The sequence below is a fragment of the Clupea harengus genome, chromosome 16 (genome assembly GCF_900700415.2).
Source record: "Clupea harengus chromosome 16, Ch_v2.0.2, whole genome shotgun sequence".
NCBI lineage: Eukaryota > Metazoa > Chordata > Actinopteri > Clupeiformes > Clupeidae > Clupea > Clupea harengus.
Genome location: NC_045167.1, coordinates 25,039,944 through 25,059,252, shown reverse-complemented (window position 1 = coordinate 25,059,252; position 19,309 = coordinate 25,039,944). Strand labels below are relative to the sequence as shown.

Genomic DNA, 19,309 nt, shown 5'->3' with positions numbered 1-19,309 from the left:
TGACTTAGGTTTGTGATTATAGATCAAAGGCTGTGTGCAGGTGTCATTCAGATTGAGAAAAAAAAGTGTAATTCAGTTAAGAATGACAGAACAGGGGTAAGACTACCCTACACACAGTTACATTAAGAAGAAGAAATTCACAATCTCTTTTGAAAATTACGTAGTCAATCATGACTTTGCTTAAAATCCCCAAAACACAGGATGCATTTGTAGACAAAAATACAAAAAAGGTGATATAGTTTACTGCAGGATATGTAACTGCTATTGAGTCACATTTAATCTCTATACATTTAAGGTGAGTAAATATACATTGTGACAAATAGAAAGACAAGGGTTTATCACACACACACACACATCCATAGTGAAGAGTTTGGAGGCTCTGGTCAGAGGAAGATCCAGTCCTACTGATCTGTAAGAGGACATGAACACACACAAGATGATAGGGTTAAAACACACACGCACGCACACACACACACACACACACACACACACACACACACACACACACACACACACACACACACACACACACACACACACACACACACACACACACACACACACACACACACACACACACACACACACGTCCATAGTGGGATGAAGCAGACACACACACACACACACTCATGTCCATAGTGAGGTAAAGCAGACACACACACACACATTCATGTCCATAGTGAGATAAAGCAGTCACACACACACACACACTCATGTCCATGGTGATATGAAGCAGACACACACACACACATTCATGTCCATAATGAGATAAAGCAGTCACACACACACACACACACATGTCCATGGTGATATGAAGCAGACACACACACACACATTCATGTCCATAGTGAGATAAAGCAGTCACACACACACACACACACTCCATGGTGATATGAAGCAGACACGCACACATAAACACACATACACACATGTCCATAGTGAGATGAAGCAGACACACACACACAAACACACACACACTCATGTCCATAGTGAGATGAAGCAGACACACACACACACACATGTCCATAGTGAGATGAAGTAGACACACACCACACACACACTCATGTCCATAGTGAGATGAAGCAGACACACACACACACACATGTCCATAGTGAGATGAAGTAGACACACACCACACACACACTCATGTCCATAGTGAGATGAAGCAGACACACACACACACACACACACACACACACACACACACACACACACACACACACACTCATGTCCATAGTGAGATGAAGCAGACACACACACACACACACACACACACACACATGTCCATAGTGAGATGAAGTGGACTCACCTTCAGTGGTGCAGATAAAGTAGTGTTCCTCGGTCTCTGGAAGCATGACCCACTCTCCCTTCCCATCTCTTCCAGACTTCACTGCCCCCACTCTGGCACTCTGACAGTCCGGCTCTGTCTTTCCCCCTGGGGCCCAGTTGCCGTAGCAGACCGTCTCTCCGTTGACCCAAAACCAGAAGCCCATGTTGCAGGAGCGGCGCAGGCCCAGCCACACGTGCGTACTGGAGGCTCCTTTAGCCCGCCCCCTCACCCATCGCTGGATCCGCTCGGAGGTCACAGACACCAGGTCCACATGGTGCTCTCTGCAGTACTGCAGCGCCTCTTTCCAGGTCTTATTCTCACGAACCAGAACCAGTTTGTCTGGAGAGAAAAGATAAAGAAGAAAGATACAGATTCCCATGTCCAGTTCTGGAGTCCTCCTAAGATCCTCATTTTATCTGCAGTAGCATAATGTGCAGAGAGAGACAATTCATAAAGAGATAGTAACACCATTAACAGATAGTCTCACCATTGAGACATAGTAACACCATTGAGAGATAGTAACACCATTGAGAGATAGTAACAGTCATTAGGGAACATAAAAACTAAATGTAGTTACACCACCAAGAGATAGGAACACCACCAAGACTAAGTCCACCAGCCCCTGAGATAGCAGACAGTAAGTCCGCTAGGCCCACTCAACCATCTTTATTTCTATAACTAGTTAAAGAAATTATCCACAAAACAAAATAGTAGCTAGTAGATACAAGATAGTAACACCACTAAGATATAGTAAGTCCACTAGGCTCTGAGATAGCAGATAGGTCTTTAGGTCACCATCACATCTGATTGTTCCCATCAAGTAGAAGAAAAGAGTGCCCTGGTGACTTACCCTCATAGCAAATAAAGTTTAAATCATGCTGACAGCCTGCATCGTTCCACTGACCACTGACCATTTGAACACAGAACCCTTTCAAACTGTCGCCATAATTGGGTTCTCCAATTCCCCAGTGGCGGAATGAGGACTTGCTGCCATCTGACCACTCCCAGGCATCTCTGAACAGGCCAATCCAGGCTTCTTGGGTATCCCCTAGGACCTTTTTTATCTTCTCATTCTCAGTCTCATTCCTCACACTGGCCAGGTTTGTGTGGTTCTCTCTGCAGTATCTCTGAGCATCTGCCCATTTCTTATTAGTATTAGTAACCACCACATAGGGATGTGTGGAGTTTCCCCCTGTGGTAATGCACGTGTCATGGTTAACTGAGAAACAACACAGCTTTACAGTCTCAACTAATGCATGAGTGCACATGAGGTCACACAAAACTGACTGATAGACCTGCACAGTCTAAGGTAAGGGCTAAGGTAAGGGCCGCTGTATTCAAGAGTGAGTGAGTAAGAAGGCTTCTCACCATCATAGCAGATGAAGGGCTTGGTGGCACCACACTGCCTATTGTGCCATTTCTCATTTCCTTTTCCCATCACAATGCAGTTCTGTTGCTGAGCTAAGTTCTCATTAGCTCCTTGTGACTGGCCTGAGTCCCAGTTCCTGAACTCTGCCTCATCCTCTCTGTAGAAATTCCTGTCAGCCAGAGACCACAGCCACTTGGGACTGCTTCCCTGCTTCAGCCCAATCCAAGGCTTTATAGCATCTGCTTCATTCATTATGCTGTTAAACATCTCCATCTCCCTCATGTTGTCTATGGTGGCGAGGTCAGTGAACTCCTGTTGGCAGTAGCGCTGAGCTTCTGTCCAGTTCTTATTTACCTTCACCACATGGAACTGACGTGGCACACAGGAGGAGAGACTGCACAGACCTGAGAGGAGAGGAGAGGAGGAGTGACTGCACAGATCTGAGAGGAGAGGAGAGGAGGAGAAACTCCACAGACCGGAGAGGAGGAGAGACTCCACAGACCGGAGGACAGGAGTGACTGCACAGAACTGAAACGAGAGGAGATGAGGAGAGACTGCACAGACCTGAGAGGAGAGGAGAGCCCAGACCTGGAGGAGGGAGGAGTACAGACACACACACACACACACACACACAAACACATCTGAATACACACAGATCCACACACATGGAGAATCAACACGTCCACACACACTCACAGACAACTGGGCCTGTCGATAAGCACACATAAACACGCACACATATAAAGTATGAATACGAATGGACACACACACACACACACACACACACACACAAACACACACCCACACAGACAAACACAAACACAAACACACGCACACACAAACACACACAGGTCAAGAGCAGACTGACCTGAGAACAGCAGTGTGGTAATGAGAAGCAGAGTCATCACTGAGGGCCTGAAGAGAGAAAATCATTTAGAGACGCTGGAGATACTGGCACACGTCACACAGTGAGGGAAATAAACAAAGTAAAACACAGCGTTTGGTGTTTCTGACACACGTCACACACATACATACACTCTCACACACACACACACACACACACAGCTTTTGGTGTGTCTGACACACGTCACACTCACTCACACACACACACACACACACACACACACACACACACACACACACACACACACACACACACACACACTCCCTCACACACACACACACAGCGTTTGGTGTTTCAAAAGTGGTTTTGCTCCACCCATGCAAAACACCCATGGGTTGTGCTAGTAAGCTCACTCACACACACACACACGCTCATTCAGGTGGTTTTCTCAAAAACCTTAGGCTGCTTTCACAGCCAACCTATACAGGTTGGGCAACATATGAGATAAATATCGTGCTGTCATGCGCAATTTGAAATGGGCAACTGGTCACTGGTAAAATGTTTACACGCTCACATGAGGTGGTTTTTCAAATGAGTTCACAAAGCAATATTTTGAAAAAATGAAATGGAAACAGACTTTTACAGTAAGTGAGTCAAATGACACCACATTCAAAGACATATAAATGTTCAAATCTGACAAGACAATTCTCAAGTCGAATCTGGTGCAAAGACAGTTGTGCATTGTTTTATCACAGATTGTTTTGGATTCGGATTGACGAAATCTGAAATGTTTTGGAGCCATGATGACTGACAGACATGTAACATCAAAACTGCTTCTCACTCTGAAGACACAATCTATGTGGTGTGCCAGACCATCCACAAAAACACAATAGCTAACTAGCTTGTAAAGGTAAAATAAACCATAAAAATGTATTTCATGTTGTACACATGTATTTCATACAAACATGTCTATATAACCCAGTGTCAAATTGTGTTTAAATGTTATACTCAAAAAATAAGATTTGGATTGGATTTAGGGGAATCTATTAGCAGAAATGTAACCCTATCATCATTCAAACAAGCCCTCAAAACCCACCTCTTCAAACTCGCCTTCACCTGCTAACCCCTGCTCCCTACTGTCGCATGAAGTTCCTGAGCTACTACATCAGCCCAGCCAGTATCAGCATGGACGAGGGCAGGACTGTAGTGGTAAAATTAGAGGTGGGTAAACTATGAATTTTGTGATCAGACAGACTTCGAAGCAACGCAACGCAACACAAAGCATCACGACTCTGTAAGGCTGTCCTGGCTATATTCCATTATGTTATCAGTTAAAGTCATATTAAATCAATGACAGTGAATAAATGTGTTTGTAGTTTATTCAATTTCAAGAAAACAGTAAATAAAAGTATGTGTAGGCCTCACAACCAGTGGCGGCTGGTGATTTATTTTTTTGGGGGGGCGCAATCATAGACATATATAGACTATGGGCGCAGTTGGGCAGTGCGGTTTAAATAGCACTCCACAATGAGAAAACAAAAACACAAGAGGTTTTGAGTAGAATATATTAAAAAACAAATATTTATTTCATGAAAACACGGTGCTCAACATTGTCCATTAACAAACTCTCAACAAACTGTAAAATTGGGCATGAGAGGTTTAGAGCAGAAACATTGGGTTGGGTTCCAGAGGTTTAAAATATTGGGTAGTAGAGGTTTAGAGTAGACTAGATTCAGAAACATTGTGTACAAGAAGTTTAAAACAGAGTAGATACATTTTTTTTTTTTTAAAGAGAGGTTTAGAGCAGAATAGAGTGAGAAAGACTGAATGATACCAGTAGTTTAGAGCAGAATATATTCAGAAATACTGGATTATACTACAGGTTTAGAGCAGAATAGATTCAGAAACACTAGATGATACTACATGTTTTCGAATGCCAATTCGGTACCCTTCGTCCAACTGCTCTGCAATACTCAGTCTTCCAAAGAGGCTTAGCTTCAGGCTGTTAGTTAGATGGCTGCGGCAAGATTCGTGCTTCTTACATTTATTGTTGAAGTGCTTTAGATCCCTCATGCCCGTTGCAGTCCAGATTGTTTCAGTCCCAGAACAACAGGCAGGGAAAACAAAAAAACGCATCACTCACTGAACAACCAGCTAACCAGCTCCAGTTAGCATACAGGCTTGAGGAGAAGCTACGGGTGTACGTTCTCCCGCGGTCGATGCTCTGCTGCTGCATTTTTAAATCCGGACGTTCGGGTCCCATGTCTTTCAGTCTCTTCTTATCAACATCTGATCGTCGATTTGAAAGTTTTCAGTCAGCATACTCACATAATCAAAGTCTCTGCTAGCTATGTTGCTTTCATACATACGTGAGATTTATATGGGATGTGAGGGAATGATAAAGGTCTCTGATTCGACGAATAGTCCAGTCGCGTTGAAATAAGAAACAATGTCATTGGTCAGGGCGCAAAATTTTGCGCCCCAGGATCGAACTTTCATCCGCCAAGGAGAAGCTGTCCTTGCTCAAATGTATGAGAAAAGTATGAGAGCTCCCATTGACTTCCATTTGGCCGGCGCCCCTCCAGGGAGGAGGGGCTTATCTCAGTGATAACGAATGGCAATATATTATATTTGGTCACATTTAAGTGGTTGTTGACAGGGGCTTACGGTCTCCCACACACATTTAACGCATTTAACACAGTACATTTCCTATTTTAATTGTTTGGTATATAATGTTTTTTTTACTTTTTTTTTTTTTCTTCATCTCAAAATGTTAGGAGGGGCGGCGCCCTTGCGCCCTGTATTGACGCACCGCCACTGCTCACAACAATGAAGGGGGTGAAGGGGGAGACAAAAGAAAGGACCTCTATACTATATATAGAGTCTATAGGACCTACAAAAAATGTAAGGCCTCTGGAAACAGGCCCTGAGTGTTACAGCTGAAAAGTATAATATAAAAAGAAACCATGCTGCAATTAAACACTTCCCCTGTTTTTTAACCATTGGAGAAACCTCCAATGTCAACACAACACGACAACACAATTGCTATATTAAGACGTACGGGTGAAGAAGGAAAGAAGAAAAGAAAGAAGGAAAGAAGAAAGGAAAAAAGAGTAAAAGAAGGAAAGAAGAGAGGAAGAAGGAAAGAAGAAAGGAAAGGAGAGTGAAGAAAGGAAATAAGAGTGGAAAAAGGAAAGAAGAAAAGAAAGAAGAGTGAAAGAAGGAAAGAAGAAAAGAGAGAAGAGTGAAGAAAGGAAAGAAAAGTGAAAAATACATAGCATAAGTGTCCTTTACAGGACCTACGCGACAAAGTTTGAACGAAGTTTCTACGTTAAGCGGTTCGAGCTGAATTAATTGCAGAAGTCGGTACAAAGAATAACTAGAAAATGCATTTCCTGAAGGAAATACCAGTGCATGAAATGCAAAAGTTAAGAAAGGAAGAAGAAAAGAAAGAAGAGTGAAAGGAAAGAAGAAAGGAAAGAAGAGTAGAAGAAGGAAAGAAGAGTGGAAGAAGGAAAGAAGAAAGGAAAGAAGAGTGAAGAAAGCAAAGAAGAGTGGAAGAAGGAAAAAGAAAAGAAAGAAGTGTGAAAGAAGGAAAGAAGAGTGGAAGAAGGAAAGAAGAGTGGAAGAAAAGAAAGAAGAGTGAAGAAAGGAAAGAAGAGTGGAAAAAGGAAAGAAGAAAAGAAAGAAGAAGGAAAGAAGAAAGAAGAAAGGAAAGAGGAGTGAAAGAAGGAAAGAAGAAGGAAGGAAGAGTGAAAGAAAGGAAAGAAGAGTGGAAGAAGGAAAGAAAAGTGGAAAAAGAAAAGAAAGAAGAGTGAAGAAAGGAAAGAAGAGTAGAAGAAGGAAAGAAGAAAAGAAAGAAGAGTGAAAGAAGGACAGAAGAGTGGAAGAAGGAAAGAAGAAAAGAAAGAAGAGTGAAGAAAGGAAAGAAGAGTAGAAGAAGGAAAGAAGAAAAGAAAGAAGAGTGAAAGAAGGAAAAAAGATTGGAAGAAGGAAAGAAGACTGGAAGAAGGAAAGAAGAAAGGAAGAAAAGAAAGAAGAGTGAAGAAAGGAAAGAAGAGTGGAAAAAGGAAAGAAGAAAAGAATGAAGAGTGAAAGAAGGAAAGAGGAAAGGAAAGAAGAGTGAAAGAAGGAAAGAAGAGTGGAAGAAGGAAAGAAGAAAAGAAAGAAGAGTGGAAGAAGGAAAGAAGAGTGGAAAAAGGAAAGAAGAAAAGAAAGAAGAGTGAAAGAAGGAAAGAAGAAAAGAGAGAAGAGTGAAAGAAGGAAAGAAGAAAAGAGAGAAGAGTGAAGAAAGGAAAGAAGAGTGAAAGAAGGAAAGAAGAGTGGAAGAAGGAAAGAAGAAAAGAAAGAAGGAAAGAAGAAGGGAAAAAAGAGTAAAAGAAGGAAAGAAGAGAGGAAGAAGGAAAGAAGAAAGGAAAGGAGAGTGAAGAAAGGAAATAAGAGTGGAAAAAGGAAAGAAGAAAAGAAAGAAGAGTGAAAGAAGGAAAGAAGAAAAGAGAGAAGAGTGAAGAAAGGAAAGAAAAGTGGAAGAAGGAAAGAAGAAAAGAAAGAAGAGTGAAAGAAGGAAAGAAGAGTGGAAGAAGGAAAGTAATTCCTAGTTATACAGTTGAATGGAGAGGGACAGAGAGAAGAGGAGCCTTGGAACCTTGGCGCAGGTGTCAGTGAAGCACAGATGCAAGCCAGTTTAATGACTCTATTATGATGTCATAATGGCCCAATGTAAGTCAATGGGACATTTTTTATTAGTTTTTCTTTAATATCTTAAAAAGAATAAAGTTCAGAAAAATGAAAAATACATAGCACATGTTTCCTTTACAAGACCTACGCGACAAAGTTTGAACAAAGTTTCTACGTTAAGCGGTTCGCGCTGAATTAAGCGCAGAAAAAGGTAAAAAGAACTAGAAAATGCATTTCCTGAAGGAAATACCAGTGCATGAAATGCAAAAAATAAGAAAGGAAGAAGAAAAGAAAGAAGAGTAAAAGAAGGAAAGAAGAGTGGAAGAAGAAAAGAAGGAGTGAAAGAAGGAAAGAAGAAAGGAAAGAAGAGTGGAAGAAGGAAAGAAGAAGGGAAGAAGGAAAGAAGAAAAGAAAGAAGAGTGAAGAAAGGAAAGAAGAGTGGAAGAAGGAAAGAAGAAAAGGAAGAAGAGTGAAAGAAGGAAAGAAGAGTGGAAGAAGTAAAGAAGAGTGGAAGAAGAGTGGAAGAAGGAAAGAAGAAAGGAAAGAAGAGTGAAGAAAGGAAAGAAGAGTGGAAGAAGAAAAGAAAGAAGGAAAGAAGAAAGGAAAGAAGAGTAAAAGAAGGAAAGAAGAGTGGAAGAAGGATAGAAGAGTGGAAGAAGGAAAGAAGAGTGAAGAAAGAAAAGAAGAGTAGAAGAAGGAAAGAAGAGTGGAAGAAGGAAAGAAGAAAGGAAAGGAGAGTGGAAGAAGGAAAGAAGAGTGGAAGAAGGAAAGAAGAAGAGTGGAAGAAGGAAAGAATAATATTCCTAGTTATACAGTTGAATGGAGAGGGACAGAGAGAAGAGGAGCCTTGGAACCTTGGCGCAGGTGTCAGTGAAGCACAGGTGCAAGCCAGTGTAAAGACCCTATTATGATGTCATAATGGCCCAATGTGGAACAGAAGAAAAGAAAGAAGAGTGAAAGGAGGAAAGAAGAGTGGAAGAAGGATATAGGAGTGGAAGAAAAAGGAAAGAAGAGTGGAAGATAAAAAAGGAAAGAAGAGTGGAAGAAGGAAAGAAGAAAGGAAAGAAGAGTGGAAGGAGGAAAGAAGAAAGGCTCTGGATAAAGACAGTGAAGAGGGAAAATATTGAAAGGAGAGGTTCCAAGGCTCCTCTTCTCTCTGTCCCTCTCCATTCAACTGTATAACTAGGAATATTATTCTTTCCTTCTTCCACTCTTCTTCTTTCATTCTTCCACTCTTCTTTCCTTCTTCCACTGTGCGCTTCTTTCCTTCTTCCACAATGCGCCAAACCACCCTCACTGAACAACGTAGACCCCTCATTAAGTCTGCCTGTGACAAGTTGACTAGCACAGTTGCCAAATGGATTGCAAAAAGCTGTAGACCGATTAATATTGTTGAGGACGAAGGGGTTCGCCGAAGTTTTGAGAGTGGCAACGGGGGACTCGAGCATCAAAGCAACGCAAAGACGCACAATAATGACAAATCCACGAGCTGTATGAAGCTGAAAAGAAAAAAAAGGAAAATTACTTGGCTGCTACGAAACATCAGGCGCTGACAGGGGATCACTGGACTTCTGTGAGTAACGATAACTACCTGGGTGTAACTGCACATCTAATCACCGACGAATGGAAGTTAAAGTCGTTTACACCAGGGGTTCTCAAACTTTTTGGGGCCAGGGACCCCTCAAAGGGTAAAAAAAATTCCGAGGACCCCCTCATAATCGCATCCCAAATTAAACCATATAGGCTTATATGAGGCATGTATGAGCTGCATTCTTTTGCATGAAAGGTGCTATATAAATAAAGTTTTATTATTATTATTATTATTATTATAGCTATTTGTAATGTTTTATGCTTTTGGACTATTTTACTCTAAAATCATATAGTAGATACTAATATTACAAGAGTTTTAGATAATCATTGTATTGCATTTGGCATTACTTGACAGTATGTAGGATAGATTTGTAAATTATCTTTTGGAAAATGTGCTGAGAAGCTAAATAATGTTTACCTTACATAAAAACCAAATATTGATGGAATACATTTTTTTTATCAAAGCAGATTGTAGGGTTTTCCAATACAACTCAGATTGTAGGGTTTTCCAACGGAGATGATTCTGAAGATTTATTTTTAACAAAGACATTAACAGTGTTTATATGTTCAACAATTTGAAATTTAGGTGTTTTAAAATGACACCAAATTTATTTCTGATTATTCCAACGGCACAATACAAGGCCCAGGGAACTCTGAGGTGCGTAAACGCCACTTACAGGTGCGTAAACGATATTTAGAGGTGCGTAAACGCTATTTCTAAAATTCCAGAGGTGCGTGAACGGCGTTTATGTGCGTTTACCCTCCACTACAGCCCTGGACGAGGGGAAGGTGAGTACAATCCACACCTGGCCTCAACCTAAGATGGTGAAGGAACTGCAACGCTTCTTGGGATTCGCAAACTTCTACAGACGATTTATTAAGGGCTATAGCCTTATCACGGCTCCGCTCACTACCCTTCTCCAAGGGAAGCCGAGGTCCTTGCCATGGAACCCCGAGGCCGCCGCAGCCTTCGCCCTGCCAGATTCAGAGGTACCGTTTCTCGTGGAGGTTGATGCCTCCAACACCGGAGCGGGGGCGGTGCTGTCGCAGCGTTCGGGCTCTCCACTACGGCTCCATCCATGTGCCTTCCTCTCGCGGAAATTCACCCCGGCAGAGCTCAACTACGATGTAGGCAATCGGGAACTCCTAGCAGTCAAGCTCGCTCTGGAGGAGTGGCGGCACTGGCTAGAGGGGGCACGGCACCCCTTCACGGTACTCACAGACCACAAGAACCTGGAGTACATACGTGAAGAAAGAAGGCTGAACCCCCGACAAGCCAGATGGGCCCTGTTTTTCACCATCCTATCGTCCAAGAACGTCCAGGCTGACGCGCTGTCTCGGATCCATGAGGTGGAGGAAAGCAGGGAGGAACCAGAGAGGATTCTGCCAACGCAATTCATTGTCGCACCGATCCTGTGGGCCCTGGATGAGGAGATCATTCAAGCTCAAGTCGGGGATCCAGCTCCGTCGGGCACCCCCGCTGGGAAGACGTACATTCCCACGTACATTGAACTGAACTTCCTGTTTAACTGTAACACCACCCTTCTGGCACATGAGTGATGAAGTCTGATGTCAGTGTGTGTGTGTGTGTGTGTGTGTGTGTGTGTGTGTGTGTGTGTGTGTGTGTGCTAGTGTCCAGGCCTTGGGCTGTAAAATCCTTTCGGACAATGTTTATTTGTAATGGTGCTATAGAAACACAAATAAAATGTAACAAAATTGAACTGAACTTCCTGTTTAACTGTAGCACCACCCTTCTGGCACATGAGTGATGAAGTCTGATGTCAGTGTGTGTGTGTGTGTGTGTGTGTGTGTGTGTGTGTGTGTGTGTGTGTGTGTGTTTGTGTGTCTGTGTGAGTGTGTGTGTCTGTGTGAGTGTGTGTGTCTGTGTGAGTGTGTGTGTGTCTGTGTGAGTGTGTGTGTGTGTGTGTGTGTGTGTGTGTGTGTGTGTGTGTGTGTGTGTGTGTGTGTGTGTGTCTGTGTGTGTGTGTGTGTCTGTGTGTGTGTCTGTATGCACAAAATGTTTGAAAATATTCCCTCTCCTGACTGGTTCTGTCAATGCTTAGAAAAACACACACATGAAACTCTTTTGAACCTTTGGCAAAATTGTGTGGGATGAACGGCAAACAAATATCTATTTTTATCAAATCAATTTTAAACAAAGAAAAATAAATCTGTTGCAAACTCAGTCATTTTTCATTCCGGGCCACCCTCACACTCCGGCGCTTCACGTGCAGTCACACTCCCCGCTGTGTGTGTGTGAGTGTGTGTGTGCCTTTGTTCGGACTACCATACTAACGAGCCTGACTCTTCAGCATTGCTATTAAAGTGCAGGTTTGTTGTCCTGCAGATCCGGGTTGAAGGCTCGGTGGGCTGAGTGCTTTCTCCATTTGCTACAGGAGGACACTCTTAATGAAGCGATAGTGTGAACTGATAGCATCAAACTTTGGAAAAGCCCTTGACTCTTTTCAGCAGAACTTGATGTCACTATCCCATACAACACCCATACAATTTGATAAAAATACTTTAAAAATACTTTTGTAAGACATGATTTGTCTCCTATTTATCTTTTATCTTCCCTTGTGTGTGGGTATGTCTGTGTGTACATTACATTTTGTGTTTTTATTTATGCATTAGTATGAACATGAATTAACTGGGTCTTACCTGTCAGACAGCTCTGGAGTTGCTCCTCTGTTGTCACCAGGGGCGGACTGGGGGAAAAAAGTGGCCCGGGAGTTACTGTCAGACCGGCCCACTCAATACACGGCGCGCTGCCCAGTCAGTACACAGCGCGCTGTCCAGTCAGTACACGGCGCGCTGCCCACTCAATGCATCGCACGTATCGACCAGTCAGTGCAGTGGCCTACTTGGAAAAATACTCATACACTTAACATTATTTTGGATGATTACAAAGCAATTACATCATATATGTTTGTTTTTTAATAACATTTGGATCCACCAATTTGCCTGGATGGACACATGGAATAAAATGATACTGGCTATTGTAACACTCCAAGGTAGGTATAGTTTGCTAGATGAATATGCTTAACTCTGGGCTAGTATCAGATGGTTATACTGTACGTACGGTATAACTACAAAGCCTTAAGGAATCTGTCAAAGTCACTGTCATCTTCAGCCTACATGAGTGGTAAATAGGGATTATTATGTAAGTATGTTAAACCATTGACACAACACTATCAGCAAACTATATTAGTGCCCCAGGTGGGAAAAAAACGACACTTAAGTACATTACATTTAAGTGTACTAAGTATACTTTTTTGTACTTAACTTTCCACTATTGGTTAGTACACTCAAAGTGTATTAGATAAATATACTTTAAATACATGTGCTGAATTGAAATACACTATTTTTGTATATTAAACTGTAACTTAGGTGTACATTGTACCCTGGGTCTTATCTTGGCTCTGGGGCCCCTGGCTGCTGCTTCTAGCAGCAGAATCATCAATCTAGATAACATATTAACATTGTGTATAATGTAAGTGTTGTGTGTAACACGGTGATTTTAGATTTCCCTCTTTACAACTACCACCATGGATAGCTTGCTCATCGATTGTAAGCAAGTAACTACGGCTAACATGTTAAATAGATAATCTCGATGATGACAACAGCGCCAGCTTGCTTATTTTACCAGATCATAACGGTCTCAATTTTGGACATTTATCTACCTAATGTTAGCTAGGCTAGCTTGTAGGGAACGTTACCTCATCTGTGAAAAGCAAGCTAACATTGACCAAGTCAACCACTTACCTTCTTATCACTGTCAACAGTCGGTGGTTTCCCAAATAAATCAGAGATTTTTGCATATTTTGATGCACCTTCCTCCAGACCTTTTTTTTTTCTCCCTGCCACCTTTGCGTTTTGGTGCCGATGACATGCTCTCACTCTCAAAAACAACTTTGTCTGCTAGCCAGTGACGCAAGTGTTGAGTAGGCAAGGCAAGGTAACTTTTATTTATGTATTTATTTATGGAAGTCAATGTGCTTTACATATACAATAACAGGAAAGGCCACAAATAATTAAAATAAATAAAATAAAATGTAGGAGTGATTGTTTTCTGTTATTAAATGTCAAAGTTAGACTGACGTAAGAGATTAGATGAGTAAAGCTTTCTTTTGAACTCCACTAATGATGTTTTAGGGCATTCATGAAAGTTTTCTCATGTGGGATTCGTTTTGAATTTAGACCAGAATTTCAGAACGCGAAATAACAGCCGTAAATGGCCCAGAGTTTTCAATCAGGCTAGGGCTGACTGCACACTTCACTACGGTTGCGTGCCCGACGGGGCGTGTATGTATGCAAATCCAAATTTAAGAATCCTCATCCTCAATCCGCACAGCTGAGAACACTTTGGCTGTGTAAGAACCCATTTTCAGGCGTTCATTAATAAGGTGGAGATCTTTTCTTACGTTAAACTTCCGAAGTCCGTAAGAACACATTTCAGAAGACACTTCAGAATTATTTTCGAAAAATAAGCACCATGAGTGTGAATACAGATCGCGAGGAGGACTATAAATTTCAGTCAGTGCTAATAGTACAGTGAAGTTTTTAGAGCAAACTACACGTGTTCTGAGAAATAGGGAATCTGTTAATTCTCCCGGCGTTCTGAGAGGGTGGGCCGGTTGGAGAAAACAGTGGGCCGGTATTTTGGACAATCCCAACCCCGTCGGCCCACCGGGGATTCCCCCGGTATCCCCGATGGCCAGTCCGCCCCTGGTTGTCACCCCTTCTGGTGCAGGTGGATGTTTCTGACAGAAGGACGCCTCTGTGACTGGTGCAGGTGGATGTTTCTGACAGAAGGACGCCTCTGTGACTGGTGCAGGTGGATGTCTCTGAGAGAAGGACGCCTCTGTGCAGGTGTTTTTCTTTATGCAAAAACCCCCCCCCTCCCTAATGGCCAAAGGCGTTTCAAAAGCGTTCTGTACAAAGAGCCGGTTGTGACAGAAATGAGATAGGGCTCTTTAGAAATCCTCTAATGAGATGGGCAAGGAAATATAAAGATATGAAAATATGTCTGTGTATTTAAAACAGAGTTTTAGCCAATAGCTGTCAAAGATGTATGTGGACATTTCACCTAAAACACATTCATCCTAGGTTTGGGTCTGTGTATGAGTGTGAGGATTTGTTTATGTGTGAGTGTGTGTGTGTCTGTGAGTGTGTGTGTGTGTGTGTGTGTGCATGTCTGTGTGTGTATGTCTGTGTGTGTGTGTGTTTGTGTGTGTATGTGTGTGTATGTGTGTGAGTGTATGTGTGGTATGAAAGCAGAGAGGTCATCAGCAATTGCATTTGCATGACTTCCTTCACTGTACTGTGCCTCTTTGTTGTTTGAGGAAACATCCTGAACTCAAACCAAGGGTAAACATCCTGAACTCAAACCTAGGGTAAACATTCTTAACTCTAACCTAGGGTGAACATTCTAAACATCCTGATTTCTAAACTAGGGTGAACATTTTTCATTCTAACCTGATCACATTGAAGCATTACACGCATACCAACACTCTCCTTTACTTATGTATTTACTTTACTTATATTATTTTATACCATATATTTGGAGACAGTCTGAGATATGATCAGTCCAGGAAACCGGTTTAATCTTGTACAATGGTGCGCACCAAGGGAGACAGACTAAAGAAGTTCACTCCACAGAGCTTAACCCAAGAATCTTCGGTACCACTTTACAATAAGGTTCCCTTTATAAAGGTTTATAAATGGTTCATAAATAGGTTATTAATTAGGTTGTAAACCCTTTGTAAGTCATTAATAAGCATTTATAAATGAGTTACAACACAGTTCTTAGAACGTCGATGCGGGCTCACGATTTGGTAAAATCCCCATCTTGGCAACCCACTGTCTATCCCTTAACTGGCTATACTAGCCCATTGCACACTCCCTACCATTGTTGTATCTGTTACTACCAGCACGTAGAGATTACCCCCGCAGCCCCCGTACCGTGGGGGGGCCTCTGCAAAAACGTTTTTTTTTTTTTTTTTTAAATTTGAATTACATGGGATGCACACTATGGTCTTATTGTCTTGTCTGTGTTTCCAGAGTTGATATAGAAATAAAGAAAAATATATTTAATTGTGCTTTCTTTGTTAGGTAGCCTAGTGACATGACGACATAGGTCAGAAGGTCACAGACCGGCACGCCCACAGCAAATAGGGAGCTTGAGTTTTGATATCTTGCCTATATGGGGGGGGGGGGGGGGCGGGGTTGGGGCTCTCGTGTTTCCATTACGGTACTGGTTACTACCCCACTCCTTTTGAACGTGTTCTCCCTATGTGTATGTGATTTGTGTATGTTGTGTCTGGATGCTACTGGATGGCCTAAAATTTCCCTTGGGATTAATAAAGTATCCATCCATCCATCCAAGAACAAGTTACTGCTTACTACTCATTAATCTTATGAGTTACTATCATGTATAACTGGCAAAGGGAACCTTATTGTAAAGTGTGAAACAAATCATCATCTGTTAATCAGTTACTATCATGTATAACTGGCAAAGGGAACCTTTTTGTAAAGTGTGAAACAAATCATCATCTGTTAATCAGTTACTATCATGTATAACTGGCAAAGGGAACCTTATTGTAAAGTGTGAAACAAATCATCATCTGTTAATCAGTTACTATCATGCATAACTGGCAAAGGGAACCTTATTGTAAAGTGTGAAACAAATCATCATCTGTTAATCAGTTACTATCATGCATAACTGGCAAAAGGGAGCCTTATTGTAAAGTGTGAGACACATCACCATTTACTAATGAGTAAGTAAGCTTTAAAACCTCCCTAATAACACATGCACAAAATGAACAGTTACTAAGACATTAGGAAAACATTTTTATTTTCACAATATAAATATTCAAATGTAAACCGTCTAAAAACTTCGTAGCCCTACTCTATGGTAATTAACAAACAAAAAAAATGTCCTTGGGCTCTTAAAAAATAAATAAACCATCTCTATGACACAGGGGAAGGGCACACACAAGGTGTGTGAGAAAGTGTGTGTGTGTCAGTCATCAGCAAAACAATTTAGACTGGAAAGGCTTTTTTCATATCCTTTAACAAGCGTCCTAGTGGCCCATCAGGGTGACCAGAGCCAAGCCATGATGCCCATTCAAGAACCTTGAGGTGTTCCTCCAACAATCTCTCTGTGCGGTTTCCTCTCAGTCTACGGACTTTAATATTCACCCAAGCTCTTTCCACATGTTGAGTATGACTGCCGGACTGGGGATTCACAAACCACCTGCTGTGGTTTACGGTGTAGTGTTTGTACCCCATGTTTCCCAACACGTTTTTGTATGCCCTCCACTCATCACTGATAATTCTACTTCCTGACTTAACATGCCGTCTGATCAGAGGGACAAGGTGGTGTCTCAATCTTTTTTCGACTAGTTTCAACACCAGTCTCCGCCTTTTGTCTCTAACTCCCACCATTCCAAATACCCATTTCTTCCTTCTCCAGGTTCTTCCAAATCGTCCCCGTGCATACTTACAAAAAACAAAATCACAACACAATGTTAATTATCAACAAAATGAACACAAATTACACCAAAAATCTTTGTACATCATGTTTCAAAATGCCATACTAGTTATCAGGGACATTGTATAACATCCTTTATTGATGATTATACAAAAATGGTCCATATTGATGTCTCCAGCAATACAAATGTTTGATCTTGTACAAGAGAGCCCAGTGTATAATACAGACAAGATTTTTTAAATATATAAATTCATAAATAGTTCCCATTAAACAGATTTTCATTTAACCGCCGAACAGGAATCGCCAACAAGTTGGTACAATACCTTCTCCCAGACACAAATACTCAATACAAATAGTTTACTCATATTACATTGAAGAAGGTCACAAATAAAAACCTTATTTCTAACTTGTATGTGTTTGTGTGTTAAATGTGAATCTGACAGATGGTTGGTTATTGGGATAGTGGTGTCTTTAAGAATTTTACATTTGAATCAAACTGGAAAGATACAAACCTTTCGCTGATGACGGAAGCAGCTCTCATCTATCACAACAAATTCGTTGTGACCATCAAGACGCTGTCTGCTCTTCCTTCTGTGTCTATCCATTGCGCAAATACAGACCTCTCGTATACGCCTTGCCATATTACTCAGTGTTCTGGAGCTGCCAGCAATACCATCATCGACCATATCAATCTGTCTGAGCCTGAGCCCTTGTGAGAATCTGTGGTAGGGAGGAATAATGTTTAACACATTGATAAGATTTCTGTAGCCATATGTGTACTGTATGTATAAAGTATGTGTGAAGTATGTGTTGATAAAAAAAAAAAAAGTTATTTTTGTTGAAACAAAATCACAGCACAGCACCTGTCAATGAATTTCATCCAACTGAAAAGCGAGGATTTCGATCTTTCAAAAAAGGAGCCAGCTCTGATCGTTCTGATGACTTTCCCATGACTTGCTCTTTTACAGTACCTGACAATATACCAAACATTTTTTTTTAAATATACAGTTCATATAATATAATTATATATATATATATATATATATATATATGTTTGTGTATTATATATATATATATATATATTATTGTTGTGATATATTGTACACACTTCACAATGCATTACTATTAATTAAATGACTTTAGCAGCACTTAGATGTGCCTATATCTATACAGTAGTAGAAAGAATAATAAAAATGAGATGAAAGAAGAATGATCATGTTGATGATAATCATAGTACAAGTGTGATGTTGTTCCATTCACTGACATGGTGATTGTCACGCCATATCACATACCAGGCGTATTGGTCTCTCCTCATCACAGATACCATTTTCATCTTGTGGTGGCAGAGAGTGCATCTGAGCTTATTCTTCAGAAGGTGTTTCTTCTGCATCCACTTAATCAACTTCAGTGTCATGCGTTTTGTTTGTTTTCCCTCAATCCGGGCCCGCAACTTCTTTCCCAGAGACATTTTGCTGAGGGAGTAGACACTGACAATTAACAAGATTTCTGACATACCTTTACGATAACACATTTTTACTTTTGGTATAATTCAAGTTTTCATTTTACATAGACAAACAAAACTCACACTAGATGAAGTAGATATTGCAAGACAGTACAACAGAATCCAGAGAAACCATACATGACAACCAAAATGATTCAATGTGTGGGTCATTCTTCAACTATGGTCCATTTTGGTCTGAAAACTTTTAGAAAATCTAACACATATTTAGAGAAATGTATTGACATGTTTTATTTCTCCATCCTGTGTAGAAAACACTTCCTGATAGTGGCTGTGATGAAATTATATTATATATAACAATATATATATATATAACAATATATCTAACATTCAGAGGAAATCATCATTTCCATCACACCACAAAAAGGGTGTTTTTTTTAAACAAAATGATTAACATACCTTGTGTTTTCAAAATATTTAATGACTGCTAGCTAGCTGGAGGAATTGAATGAGCATTTCGATATGGATACATTTAACACCTACAA

General features: G+C 41.1%; 1 protein-coding gene and 1 pseudogene across 1 annotated transcript; one reads left to right on the top strand and one right to left on the bottom strand.

Annotated features, from left to right (window-relative positions):
• Positions 1-401: 401 nt before the first annotated feature.
• LOC105908824 (macrophage mannose receptor 1-like) lies at positions 402-3,095 on the bottom strand (the record flags this gene model as incomplete). The annotated part of the gene is made up of 4 exons (XM_031582604.1): positions 402-409; positions 1,310-1,669; positions 2,181-2,549; positions 2,699-3,095. Coding segments are annotated over 4 exons (1,134 nt in total), but the record flags the coding sequence as incomplete, so codon positions are not given.
• A 3,535-nt stretch (positions 3,096-6,630) lies between these two features.
• On the top strand, positions 6,631-11,370 carry LOC122133576 (annotated as a pseudogene).
• The last annotated feature ends 7,939 nt before the right edge of the window (positions 11,371-19,309 follow it).